Source organism: Tachysurus fulvidraco, chromosome 12 (genome assembly GCF_022655615.1).
Source record: "Tachysurus fulvidraco isolate hzauxx_2018 chromosome 12, HZAU_PFXX_2.0, whole genome shotgun sequence".
In the NCBI taxonomy this organism is placed as follows: Eukaryota; Metazoa; Chordata; class Actinopteri; order Siluriformes; family Bagridae; genus Tachysurus; species Tachysurus fulvidraco.
The window spans coordinates 26,440,317-26,455,316 of NC_062529.1; the positions used below are offsets into that span (position 1 = coordinate 26,440,317).

The 15,000-nt window shown below is 46.9% G+C and overlaps 1 protein-coding gene and 1 long non-coding RNA gene across 2 annotated transcripts in view; both read right to left on the reverse strand.

Annotated features, from left to right (window-relative positions):
* ttc27 (tetratricopeptide repeat domain 27) overlaps positions 1-15,000 on the reverse strand; it is a 59,419-nt gene that overhangs the window by 27,728 nt on the left and 16,691 nt on the right. The window contains exon 9 of the mRNA XM_047821682.1: positions 12,523-12,589. Coding sequence (XP_047677638.1) covers positions 12,523-12,589 — 67 coding nt within the window. The remainder of the gene's footprint in view (positions 1-12,522; positions 12,590-15,000) is intronic.
* On the reverse strand, positions 10,861-11,766 carry LOC125146039. Its single transcript, XR_007144542.1, has 2 exons — positions 11,157-11,766; positions 10,861-11,052 (listed from the first exon to the last, which is right to left on the reverse strand). It is a non-coding gene; the product is annotated as an uncharacterized LOC125146039 (long non-coding RNA).

The window sequence follows — 15,000 nt, forward strand, 5'->3', positions numbered from 1 at the left end:
TCACACCTGAACACTCACACACTGAACACTCACACCTGAACACTCACACACTGAACACTCACACTCACACCTGAACACTCACACCTGAACACTCACTCACTGAACACTCACTCACACCTGAACACTCACACTCACACCTGAACACTCTCACACACACCTGAACACTCACACACTAAACACTCACACTCACACACTGAACACTCACACTCACACCTGAACACTCACACACTAAACACTCACACTCACACACTGAACACTCACACTCACACCTAAACACTCACACACTGAACACTCACACCTGAACACTCACACACTGAACACTCACACACTGAACACTCACACACTGAACACTCACACTCACACCTGAACACACACACACTGAACACTCACACTCACACCTGAACACTCACACTGAACACTCACACTCACACCTGAACACACACACACTGAACTCTCACACTCACACCTGAACACTCACACACTGAACACTCACACCTGAACACACACACACTGAACACTCACACTCACACCTGAACACACACACACTGAACACTCACACACTGAACACTCACACACACACACTGAACACTCGCTCACACACACTGAACACTCGCTCACACACACTGAACACTCACTCACACACTGAACACTCACTCACACACTGAACACTCACTCACACACACACACACACACTGAACACTCACACCTGAACACTCACACACACACACACTGAACTCACACACCCACCTGAACACTCACACACTGAACACTCACACACTGAACACTTACACCCACCTAAACACTCACACCCACCTAAACACTCACACCCACCTGAACACTCACACACTGAACACTTACACCCACCTAAACACTCACACCCACCTAAACACTCACACCCACCTAAACACTCACACCCACCTAAACACTCACACACCCACCTGAACACTCACACACCCACCTGAACACTCACACACCCACCTGAACACTCACACACTGAACACTCACACACTGAACACTCACACACTGAACACTCACACACTGAACACTCACACACACACACTGAACACTCACACACTCACACACTGAACACTCACACACCCACCTGAACACTCACACACCCACCTGAACACTCACACACTGAACACTCACACACTGAACACTTACACCCACCTAAACACTCACACACCCACCTGAACACTCACACACCCACCTGAACACTCACACACCCACCTGAACACTCACACACCCACCTGAACACTCACACACCCACCTGAACACTCTCACACTGAACACTCACACACTGAACACTCACACCCACCTAAACACTCACACCTGAACACTCACACCTGAACACTCACACACACACCTGAACACTCACACCTGAACACTCACACACACACCTGAACACTCACACCTGAACACTCACACCTGAACACTCACACACTGAACACTCACACACCCACCTGAACACTCACCCCTGAACACTCACCCCTGAAGTTTGTAGATCTGTGTGATGATGATGATGATGATTTGCGGTTTCCCCCAAAATGCCTTCAGAACATTTAGAACATCCCACCCAGAATGAGCAATGGAGAAAGGGAGGAGGATGAGGAAAGACCGAAGTACACAGCCAGGAAGTGAGATCACCACAGTGTTAAAAAAAAAAAAAAGGCTCTGTCTCTTTCTCTCTCTCTCTCTCACTGTCTCTCTCGCTGTCTCTCTCTATCTCTCTCTGTCTCTCTCTCTCTCTCTCACACTGTCTCTCTCTCTCTCTCTCTCTCTCTCTCACTGTCTCTCTCTGTCTCTCTCTCTCTAATTTCATAATGAGCCTTAAACAGCTAAGACATCAGTCTGAAATCAGTACGTTAGCTCATGTAAGCTGAGATCTGATCCAGCTTTGGACTCAGGACAGGATTTTATACTTAAACATGACAAGCTGTATTTCTTTGTCATGAGAGAATAAAGAGAGGATGACAGAAAGAGGGAGGTGAAGGGACGACTGTTTACAGCTGCTCGAACCCAAGGGACAACCGGAACTAGATTCATGACCATTAAAGGTGCGGTCTCCGTTGTTTGTAAGCCAATGTTGACATATAAAATCACCAAAACAAACACGCCCCTAACCCAAACGGGTCCCACCCCTGTATCGATAGCTCCGCCCACACATACATACGTAACCCAGGCGACTAACAGAAAGAAACGTGTCTTTATCATAGCTGAAGGGAAGAACAATACGATTGTAGATAAACAAACAAGCAAAAATGCCACACAAGCATAATGATGTAAAGGACAAAGGCATATATTAGTTCTGTGTAACAAAGCAAAACCAACGTTACTCACCTATCGAGAAGGAAAAAAGCGCCTCGGCGTCTTAAGTAAAGTCGGCCACATATTCACAGGTCGGAGTTTCCCGAGTCGATAACTCCTGAGCTAAACGCTGTTACTACACAAAACGCGGTTGTAGCTGCCTCTCTACATTACTACGATAGAAAAGAGGTGTTATTTGTGTAGTAACAGCGTTTAGCTCAGGAGTTATTGACTCGGGAAACTCCAACCTGTGAATATGTGGCCAACTTCCTGCTCCTTCAGTTCTCTCCAGTGCTGGAAAGCTGATCCTATATTAACACGTCCTACTTCTTGTCCTTATCGTAAGTCTTTCTTCTCTTTCTTTCTTTGTTTTTATCCTCCATGTCCATGTTAAAACCGCTTTCTGCTAACGTCACACATGCGCACTGAACACTCTCTCCGCCCATATTTTGATTTTTGTTTATTTTCCGGCCCGACTCGGTTTTCTGAAGCATTTCTCAAAAATCGGAGACCGCACCTTTAACGTAAATCTTAACGAATAAAAAGTACGATGTGTCATTTTTAGATAGATAAATAAATAAATAATCGCCCGCGTTGGCGCACAATGAACGGTGGTGACGTTATAGCCATGTTAAAGTACAGATAACAGTAACAGGTCCATCTCTGAGCTCCTGATTAAATGAATAAAACAGTGTGTGCGTGCAGTCCGAGGGACGTCATCAGTGTCAGGATGAATTACTACTGAATTACTAACACATTGTTATGAATGATTACTGAACTGCATCATTAACCTGCTGTTCGGTTCATTTTTCCCCCCTCACATGGTTTATCAGCAGGTTCCTGAAGGACGGAGATGTTTACACACAGACTCTCCAGCTGGATCCTAACGCTGGATGAAAGCTGAACCGATTCCTTTTAGCATGTGACATTCAGTACCCTTGTGAGCAGCCCCACATTCTCCTGGTGCTTGATAATCTGCCCGTGAATGTGGACGTGAAGCTTCTGGAGCTTCGCTGGAGCCAGACGGATTGGACGCCAGCCGGTTCCTCTTCTCACTCCAGATCTGTTTGACATTTAAGGATATTGGTCTAGCCGTGATCCTTTAACAGTTCCTGTCTGAGACGTGAGCTTTTTTTTCTATTAGAAGGTTCTCAGACACACACAAGACAAGTCTGAACATTTCACTTCTCTTTTGGAATCGATTTTCATTTGATGAAGGACAAGGCCAGAAAAAAAAAAGGAGTGAAGGAAGACAGCAGTAAGAGATCTCAGAGATAGCGAGAGCTCATTAGAATTCATGCAGTCAGCTTGAACAAAAGTGCTGTGGATTTTCTCCCCGCTCCAGCCTGAGCACTTTGCTTCCTGTCTGGTTAATTAAAGTAATAAAGGTTAGGACACGGTCCAGTGAACAGGGGCATCTCATTTAGAACAACTCGCTCTTAAATCTCCGCTCATTCCTCTGCTCATCCCTCCTCTCATTCCTCCTCTCATCCCTCCTCTCATTCCTCCTCTCATCCCTCCTCTCATTCCTCCTCTCTCCTCTCACACCTTTCCCTTCCTGCGCTCCTGTCCTTTTAGACTTTATAGCTTTTTATTCGACCCGTGTGCTGGCAACAGAAAAGAGAAAATAAACCAGAATACTGACACCATGAAAGTCCACAGTGAAGATCTACGGCACTGGACATGTCTCTGTAAACCAGCTGTTACTATGGAAACTATAACATTAGACCAATCAGAATCAAGAAATCTAGAAAACTATCATTATTCACATCAGGAAAGCAGCTGAACTCTCTCTCTCTCTCTCTCTCTCTCTCTCTCTCTCGCTCACTCATTCATCTTCTACCGCTTATCCGAACTTCTCGGGTCACGGGGAGCCTGTGCCTATCTCAGGCGTCATCGGGCATCGAGGCAGGATACACCCTGGACGGAGTGCCAACCCATCACAGGGCACACACACACTCTCATTCACTCACACACACACACACACTATGGACAATTTTCCAGAGATGCCAATCAACCTACCATGCATGTCTTTGGACCGGGGGAGGAAACCGGAGTACCCGGAGGAAACCCCCGAGGCACGGGGAGAACATGCAAACTCCACACACACAAGGTGGAGGCGGGGATCGAACCCCCGACCCTGTCTGTCTGCCTGTCTGTCTGTCTATATGTCTGTCTGTATGTCTGTCTGTCTGTCTCCTGTTGAGTGTCTAATGTCTTAATGTGAAAGTAGACGAGCGTCCGTGTGTTACGTCCCTACAGAAAACTTCATGTACTAATGAACTCAGACGCTACACTCGTGCTGAAGATACACATCTATTTAGAGAAATGAGTTTTTAAATAAATAAATAAAACTAAAAAAGGAGGAGAAGTTTGTCTGGTGAAGACATCAGGGCTCTGTGTAAGTCTGAGATATTTATGGTCAGACAACCACATAAACACCACAGCTATAAAGTCACCTCAATTACGGAGCTGCTTAACTACATAGACTTTAGACATGGGGGGGGGGGAAGAGACACAGAGAGAGAGAGAGAGAGACAGAGAGAAAGAGACAGTGAGAGAGAGAGAGAGAGAGAGAGCGTGAGACAGAGAGACAGAGAGAGAGACAGAGAGAGAGAGAGAGAGAGACAGAGAGAGAGAGAGAGACAGAGAGAGAGAGAGAGAGAGACAGAGAGAGAGAGAGAGACAGAGAGAGAGAGAGAGACAGAGAGAGAGCAGGTGAAGGAGATAACACAGAGCCTCAGTCCATAAACTACAGAGCCAAAAACTGCTCAGCTACAAACACATTGATGACTTACACAGAATCAACCTCTAACTCTCATAACATTACTTACACATCCACTCTCTGTCTGTCTGTCTGTCTGTCTGTCTGTCTGTCTGTCTGTCTGTCTGTCTGTGTGTCTGTCTGTCTGTGTGTCTGTCTGTCTGTCTGTCCCTCTCTGTGTCTCTGTCTGTCTGTCTGTCTGTCCCTCTCTGTGTCTCTGTCTGTCTGTCTGTCTGTCCCTCTCTGTGTCTCTGTCTGTCTGTCTGTCTGTCTGTGTCTCTGTCTGTCTGTCTGTCTGTCTGTGTGTCTGTCTGTCTGTCCCTCTCTGTGTCTCTGTCTGTCTGTCTGTCTGTCTGTCTGTCCCTCTCTGTGTCTCTGTCTGTCTGTCCCTCTCTGTGTCTCTGTCTGTCTGTCTGTCTGTCTGTCTGTCTGTGTCTGTCTGTGTGTCTGTCCCTCTCTGTGTCTCTGTCTGTCTGTCTGTCCCTCTCTGTGTCTCTATCTGTCTCTCTCTGTCTGCTGTCCCTCTCTATCTGTCTCTCTGTCTGCTGTCATTCTCTATCTGTCTCTCTCTGTCTGCTGTCCCTCTCTATCTGTCTCTCTGTCTGCTGTCCCTCTCTGTGTCTCTGTCTGTCTGTCCCTCTCTGTGTCTCTGTCTGTCTGTCTGTCTGTGTCTCTCTCTGTGTCTCTGTCTGTCTGTCCCTCTCTGTGTCTCTGTCTGTCTGTCTGTCTGTCCCTCTCTGTGTCTCTGTCTGTCTGTCTGTCTGTCCGTCTGTCTGTCTGTCCCTCTCTGTGTCTCTGTCTGTCTGTCTGTCTCTCTCTGTGTCTCTGTCTGTCTGTCTGTCTCTCTCTGTGTCTCTGTCTGTCTGTCCCTCTCTGTGTCTCTGTCTGTCTGTCCCTCTCTGTGTCTCTGTCTGTCTGTCCCTCTCTGTGTCTCTGTCTGTCTGTCTGTCTGTCTGTCCCTCTCTTTGTCTCTGTCTGTCTGTCCGTTCCTCTCTGTGTCTCTGTCTGTCTGTCCGTCCCTCTCTGTGTCTCTGTCTGTCTGTCCGTCCCTCTCTGTGTCTCTGTCTGTCTGTCTGTCTCTGCCTGTCTCTCTGTCTGTCTCTCTATGTGTCTCTGTCTGTCTGTCTCTGCCGGTCTCTCTCTGCCTGTCTGTCTCTCTCTCTCTGTGTCTCTGTCAGTTTGTCTCTCTCTGTGTCTCTGTCTGTCTCTGTCAGTTTGTCTCTGTGAGTCTGTCTCTGTGAGTTTGTCTCTGTGAGTCTGTCTCTGTCTGTCTGTCTCTGTGAGTCTGTCTCTGTCTGTCTCTGTCTGTCTCTCTCTGTGTCTCTCTGTGTCTCTGTCTGTCTCTCTCTGTGTCTCTGTCTGTCTCTCTCTGTGTCTCTGTCTGTCTCTCTCTGTGTCTCTGTCTGTCTCTCTCTGTGTCTCTGTCTGTCTCTCTCTGGGGTGTATTATTAATATGTGACATGATTGTGCTACACCATAATTATCCAAATAAAACTCAGCTGTTTTTCTTGCTATTACAGTATTTTCCACACCATAAGGCATAAAGTTGAACTTTATTCTACTATTTAACAATAAACACACACATTATTATTAAATCAATCTTCTCCCACAAACCCACCAAAGTCCTCACTACTGTGTCTCCTTAACTCGGCGCAGTACATGTTCTCGCTTCCCCCACTTCTGAACCATAGACACATCGATGTTGAATCCTTTACGCTGCTCTATTCCCATTTACAGCCGCGTAACTGATAGCCTGTAGTTTGTATTGTGCCTCGTAAGCATCTGATTTTTATTGGCGGATGGCAAACCGACTTAAGGTGTATTTACCGCCACCTACTGGACTGGAGTGTGGAGCTCATAATGGTTAGGAAGAAACAAATGTTCTGCAACATACCGGTATTATACTGTACCTACCGGAGGCGTGGCGGAGGTAAGCGTACATACTGTACGTATTACGTAATGTCCTCTGATTGGTTTATCGCTGCCAGCGTACGTAGTGTATGTATTACGTCCCCGTGTCAGCGGGAAACGGTCCGACAGTCAACCGAGCGGAGCGCTTACCAAAGTCACAACATTTTTACAGATTTTTGGACCACACAAGGCTCACCGGGTTATCAGGCGTACGGACGATTTTTGACAAAATTTACGGCTCTTAGATTCGCCTTATAGTGCGGAAAACACTGTAATTCTGGACTCGTCCCTGCGTAAATGAAGTGAGGAACAAAAAAGAGAAAAAAAAAGTCAGCAGAAAATATTTCACTAACAATTAAAAGATTTCTGATCGACAGTGAAATAAACCGAAGCTGATGTTCACTGGACGTGTGACAACCATCTAACCAGCCTGCAGATTCACCAATCCACATGTAGGCTGGGAAGATGCCTGCTCACAGGAACAGCCAGGGCGCCTTCAGTTTAGCTAACACACACACAGTGGAGAACATCATCTGAGCTGCTTCAGGAGCCAGAGAAAAGGAGCAGAGGTACCATCAGTCCATGAAGAACCAAACAGAACATCGGACACGTCCTCCAGCACGACTCTCACACTCACTTAATTACACAGAGGTTTAAACAGTCGGTCTGATTTACACGAGTTTCTACACCATGACACGGACACAGCGAGACGTGTGCAGGACAGGACAAGTGCCAAGCCCTCGCTAACAAGCCGTCACGGCTCAATTACTCCGCCTCCGTTCACATAGAATCAATTAACTCTTCAGTATGAAGGACAACAAGAGGAAAACCAGCAGCTCTGACAACGTCAGCGAGAGAATAAAGAGAGACTGCTGAGGGGACGAGTGTTTAGAGCTGAGGGGACGAGTGTTTAGAGCTGAGGGGACGAGTGTTTAGAGCTGAGGGGACGAGTGTTTAGAGCTGACAGAATAGAAACTGCTGAGGGGACGAGTGTTTAGAGCTGAGGGGACGAGTGTTTAGAGCTGAGGGGACGAGTGTTTAGAGCTGACAGAATAGAAACTGCTGAGGGGACGAGTGTTTAGAGCTGACAGAATAGAAACTGCTGAGGGGACGAGTGTTTAGAGCTGACAGAATAGAAACTGCTGAGGGGACGAGTGTTTAGAGCTGAGGGGACGAGTGTTTAGAGCTGACAGAATAGAAACTGCTGAGGGGACGAGTGTTTAGAGCTGACAGAATAGAAACTGCTGAGGGGACGAGTGTTTAGAGCTGACAGAATAGAAACTGCTGAGGGGACGAGTGTTTAGAGCTGACAGAATAAAGAGAGACTGCTGAGGGGACGAGTGTTTAGAGCTGAGGGGACGAGTGTTTAGAGCTGAGAGAATAAAGAGAGTCCGCTGAGGGGACGAGTGTTTAGAGCTGAGGGGACGAGTGTTTAGACGACTGAACACGACACACTACAGGATGTAACTTTACTCACAGATGTTCCACAATGTTGCTTCCCAACATTCATTAAGAATAAAAGGAATAAACACCTGGGAATGTCATCATTAATTCCTTATCACCATGAAGAGGGTGTGTCTCCACAAGCCACGCCTCCACCGGCCACGCCCACACCAGTTACAGATCGTCTCCCTGTTACACACACAGCCATTTTTCACAGCATTTTGTCTGAAGCTGAAGTTCCCGTTCTTCTCCAACAGGTTGGAGCGATGAGGCTCGGCACATGGAGTGTGAAACGTGCCTGGAATCCACTGGAGCTGAAGATGAGCTCAAACTGCTTCGTTTTTTCCAAACTCTAATGAGCGGAGTGACATCATGTGTTTAGGAGAAACCCTGTTCCTCATGGAGCTTCACCCTGGACAGGCGGAACACCCATTTCCATGATCTGTGATGTTTTTCAGCAGGATCTGAGCCACATCACGTCTGTGACCTCAGACCAGAGATCATGGATCATTACAGGCGTTTCTCTACATCCAGCTGTGTCACATCTCATCCGGAATTAGTTACACCAGGCCTCCAGCGGTGCTCTGCCCTTGGCCTCTGATCACCGCTGACATCAACAGCAGAATCGGCACGGAGGGAATCGGGTAAGGACACGAGCGAACAAACACGGTGTCGGGTTAAAAGTTACCATCTCAGTGAGGTAGAGAAAATAATCTCCTCAGGAAAACAAATAAAATGCTGACACTGACTAATAAGGAAAAACCACACCCTTGGTGGAGAAACCACGCCCTGCTGGGGCTCGGGGAAGTGCTGATGGAGCAGAACTCCGGCGGTGTCCAGGGAACCCGGGTGGACACGGACAACATCAGGGTCCTGGTAGACATGTGCTTTTAAAGCTCATCGCCGGCTGCTGATCGCACAGTGACCACGTGGCTAAGTTTTAAACAAACCTGTTTCTGTGGACCAGAATATTATGTGGATATTATATTAAAATTATATCATGTGCACGTGTGTGTGTGTCTATGAGGGTGTGTGTGTGTGCGCCAGTGTGTGCGCCTGTGTGTGTGTTTGTGTGCACCTGTGTATGTGCACCTGTGTGTGTGTTTGTGTGTGCGCCTGTGTGTGTGTGCACGTGTGCGCCTGTGTGTGTGTGTGTGCGCCTGTGTGTGTGTGCCTGTGTCTGTGTGCGCCAGTGTGTATGTGTGTGTATGTGTGTGCGCCTGTGTGTGTGTGTGCGCCTGTGTGTGTGTGCGCCAGTGTGTATGTGTGTGTATGTGTGTGCGCCTGTGTGTGTGCGCCTGTGTGTGTGTGTGTGTGTGTGTGCGCCTGTGTGTGTGTGTGTGTGTGTGTGCGCCTGTGTGTGTGTGCGCCTGTGTGTGTGTGCGCCTGTGTGTGTGTGCGCCTGTGTGTGTGTGTGTGTGTGGAGACTCTCGTCCTTCGTGATTTTCATTACAGCGTGTTGAAGGATCACCCCTGTGGCAGTAAAATCTGCCCCCTGCCAGCAGTGTGAGGTGTTCCGTGTGTTTCTGCAACTCTCACACTGTTGTGAGTCACGCCGAGTAAAAATATCACCTCTTCATCTCACCTACAAGGACGTGTGAGCGACCATTTCATCTGGCAGGACACATTTTTATTCCACACACACAAAAGGCGATTCATTAAAGTAGAAGTAAAAGTATTTACGGAGTTAAAGGAGCGAGCTGTCAGATTCCCTGGAGGTTGTGTGAAAGTGCTACTTCAGCTGCCTCGCTGTTTACAGGCCCCTTCACTGGAGCTGGAAAAAAACACTTCTTTTTACTTTCTCCCACAGGCAGTGAGAGGGGGGGGGGGGGTGTTACGGCCCATCGCTCACTTATTCTTGGACACGTGTGAGACTATAAAGCAGATAAACCGTGACGCATCGTATAGCTCGTGTGTTCACATGGGAAAGGGGAAAAGACGGAGACGACAGAATAAATAAGGAGGCGACGTGGTTCTGTGGGATTTTGATTGTTTCACAGAACAGCAGCAGCATAAACGGAGATCTCTACTAACATGAGGATCTTCTCTGATGTGGAGATTCCTACAAATCCTCTGGAAGAACCTCGAACTGTCTCAACACCAACCGTGTTTGTCCGAGCAAGTGAGACAGCTGATTGTGTTACTCGTGTAGCCTGTCTAGATGTGGGTGTGGGGCGTGGCCTGTCCGCACACGGGCGTGGCCTGTCCGCACACGGGCGTGGCCTGTCCGCACACGGGCGTGGCCTGTCCAGCTGCCCAGCAGTACCTGTACATCTCTTCTGAAGCTAACTAGATGACTGACATTAAGTAAAGACAAGTGTGAAACTGATTTACCTGCACGGCTTCATATTAGCTACGTACTCAGATTAGATTAGATTAGATTAGCAAAGCGAGATAACTGTGAAAGATACAAACACTCAGCAGACACATCAGCGTTCACCTCCTGAGATATATCTCTCTCATTTTATTCAGCGAGAGCTCGTACAGAACAGGAGAAGATGAGACCACACATCTTTTTGAAGACTACGAGCTCCACAGGATCGATCATTGGATGAAAGTTTGGATTTGTCATGAGTGTCTGTGGTCATCTGTCAGACTGCGAGCATCAGAACATCATGAGCCACCAGCTAGGAGACAGGAAGTGGTTGTGTAAACAGATCTACACAGAGAGCTCAGATTACATTTCCTGAAGGACCTCACACTGGAACAACATGGCAGCTGTGTCACCGACCTCAGTATGGAGATCCGCATGGAGCCGGTTCTAAGCTGCCTCGGTGTGCGAGGACCTTCTCCTTGTCAAATCATCTACTTCCTGTTTACTTCCTGTTGGTCATCACAGCACGGAAAGCAGAGTGTACAGCAGCAGCCTGACGCAGGCCTTCAGGAGATCATGTGTCCAGGAGAAACCTACAGACCGGCTCAAGGTTAAAGAACCTTGTTTAAGACACTCAATACTCGACTCAGAGGAAATGAGTTCTGGCAGGAAATCAAGGCTCCGGTTCCAAACGGCTGAAGGCTCGCTGCCAAGTGCACCAGCTTCAGACAGATAGAGACGTCAAGCTCTGAAGTGAGGACGCTGTCCTCCTGCTTAGAGTGTGAGGAGTGTGTAACGAATACAAATGGGCTCAGAGAGCGTGGAGTCGACCAGGAAACAATCCAGACATGCATTACAGGAAAGGGGTCAACAACAACAACAACAACAACAACAACAACAACAACAACAACAACAACATGAAACGAGGTCAAGCTGAAACATCAGCCACAGCTCCATCACACACACAATATACATCACACACACACAATATACATCACACACACACACAATATACATCACACACACACACACAATATACATCACACACACAATATACATCACACACACACAATATACATCACACACACACAATATACATCACACACACACAATATACATCACACACACACACACACACACAATATACATCACACACACAATATACATCACACACACACACACAATATACATCACACACACACACAATATACATCACACACACACACAATATACATCACACACACACACAATATACATCACACACAATATACATCACACACACACACACAATATACATCACACACACAATATACATCACACACACACACAATATACATATCATAGTGTATTTATTCAGAATAACGAAACAATTCTGACCCCATAGTTTCTGTGTGGGCACAGGTGTGTGTGTGTGTGTGTGTGTGTGTGTGTGTGTGTACAGGTGTGTAGTGTAGTGTGTACAGGAGAACATGTGTACAGGTGTGTGCGTGTGTGTGTGTGTGTGTGTGTGTGTGTACAGGTGTGTAGTGTAGTGTTTACAGGAGAACATGTGTACAGGTGTGTGCGTGTGTGTGTGTGTGTGTGTGTGTGTACAGGTGTGTAGTGTAGTGTGTACAGGAGAACATGTGTACAGGTGTGTGCGTGTGTGTGTGTGTGTGTGTGTACAGGTGTGTAGTGTAGTGTGTACAGGAGAACATGTGTACAGGTGTGTGCGTGTGTGTGTGTGTGTGTGTACAGGTGTGTAGTGTAGTGTGTACAGGAGAACATGTGTACAGGTTCTTACCGTGGTGAAGGCCAGGAGCTCCTCATCGTTCAGCTTGTGGACCGGATTGTTCTTCTGAAAGTCTGAGCTACAGAATGAGAGAAGAACAAACAGATGAGGAATCTGTACAGAACTGAACTTCACTACAACTGACTGGTGTAAGATGGCACCAGAAACCATTCCTCCTGTTAGAGCTGAACCCTGGGCTAAAGAAGCTGCTCGTGGGAATGTTCTCACATTACTGTGTGTTTGTGTTGTTGTGTTGTGGGAACATTACTGTGTGTTTGTGTTGTTGTGTTGTGGGAACATTACTGTGTGTTTGTGTTGTTGTGTTGTGGGAACATTACTGTGTGTTTGTGTTGTGTTGTTGTGTTGATGTCAAACAGAAAAAGAGAAATGTGCAGAACTTTGTATCACGTATAAAGTGTCACGTACAAAGTATCACGTACAAAGTGTCACGTATACAGCGTCACGTATAAAGTGTCGCGTATAAAGTGTCACGTACAAAGTATCACGTACAAAGTGTCACGTACAAAGTGTCACGTATACAGCGTCACGTATAAAGTGTCGCGTACAAAGTATCACGTACAAAGTGTCACGTATACAGTGTCACGTATAAAGTGTCACGTATAAAGTGTCACGTATAAAGTGTCACGTACAAAGTGTCACGTATACAGTGTCACGTATACAGTGTCACGTATAAAGTATCACGTATTCAGTGTCACGTATTCAGTGTCACGTATAAAGTGTCACGTATAAAGTGTCACATATAAAGTTTCACGTATACAGTGTCACGTATAAAGTGTCACGTATACAGTGTCACGTATTCAGTGTCACGTATTCAGTGTCACGTATAAAGTGTCACGTATAAAGTGTCACGTATACAGTATCACGTATAAAGTGTCACGTATAAAGTGTCACGTATAAAGCGTCACGTATACAGTATCACGTATAAAGTGTCACGTATACAGTGTCACGTATAAAGTGTCACGTATAAAGTGTCACGTATAAAGTGTCACGTATAAAGTGTCACGTATAAAGTCAGGGCCTGTAAACATTTGGCTTTAATTAACAGACTAAAACTTTCCCCCAGAAAAGCAGCTCTTGCACTGGATGAGTGACAGCAACAGACACCCAGACGTCTCCCAGACAGACGTCTCCCAGACAGACGTCTCCCAGACAGACGTCTCCCAGACAGACGTCTCCCAGACAGACGTCTCCCAGACGTGTGGATTATTCACTACACAAATCTCCTGGTTTCAGCTGAGGATCTGCGTATGGATTTTCTGTGAGCACTTCTACATTATTACATCTGTAAGAGAGAAGCTTTAGAGAAGTAACGGACTACACACACACTGAGGAGGCAGTGAGACCGAGGCAGTGAGACCGAGGCAGTGAGACCGAGGCAGTAAGAGGAGGAGAAGAAAACCAGTGGATTTATACACTGATCAGTCGTCATGTCTGCGCACACACACACAGAGTTCACACACACACACACACACACACACACACACAGAGTTCACACACACACACACACACAGTTCACACACACACACACAGTTCACACACACACACACACACAGTTCACACACACACACACAGTTCACACACACACAGTTCACACACACACACACACACATTCACACACACACACACACACATTCACACACACACAGTTCACACACACACAGTTCACACACACACAGTTCACACACACACAGTTCACACACACACAGTTCACACACACACACACACAGTTCACACACACACACACAAACACACAGTTCACACACAAACACACAGTTCACACACACAGTTCACACACACAGTTCACACACACAGTTCACACACACACACACACACACACACAGTTCACACACAGTTCACACACACACACACAGTTCACACACACACAGTTCACACACACACACACTTCACACACACACACACACACACAGTTCACACACACACACACACACACAGTTCACACACACACACACACACAGTTCACACACACACACACACAGTTCACACACACACACACACAGTTCACACACACACACAGTTCACACACACACACACAGTTCACACACACACACAGTTCACACACACACACAGTTCACACACACACACAAACACACACACACACAGTTCACACACACACACAGTTCACACACACACACAGTTCACACACACACACACACACACACACACACACACACACACACACACACACACACACACAGTTATTACAGAGTTCTCCCAGTAAGACATTATGTAACATCAGCCTCAGCACTGGATCTCACTGCACACGTCTGTCTTCATTCATGCTTTAATTCCCTGTAATGTTTGTGTGCTATAAGCTGTAATGATACGGCAGAAGGAGATCATTAGGTCACGGCAGGTCATTACAGGGGTACAGGGGGCTTCTGAGCAGATCATTACAGGGGTACAGGGGGCTTCTGAGCAGGTCATTACAGGGGGCTTCTGAGCAGATCA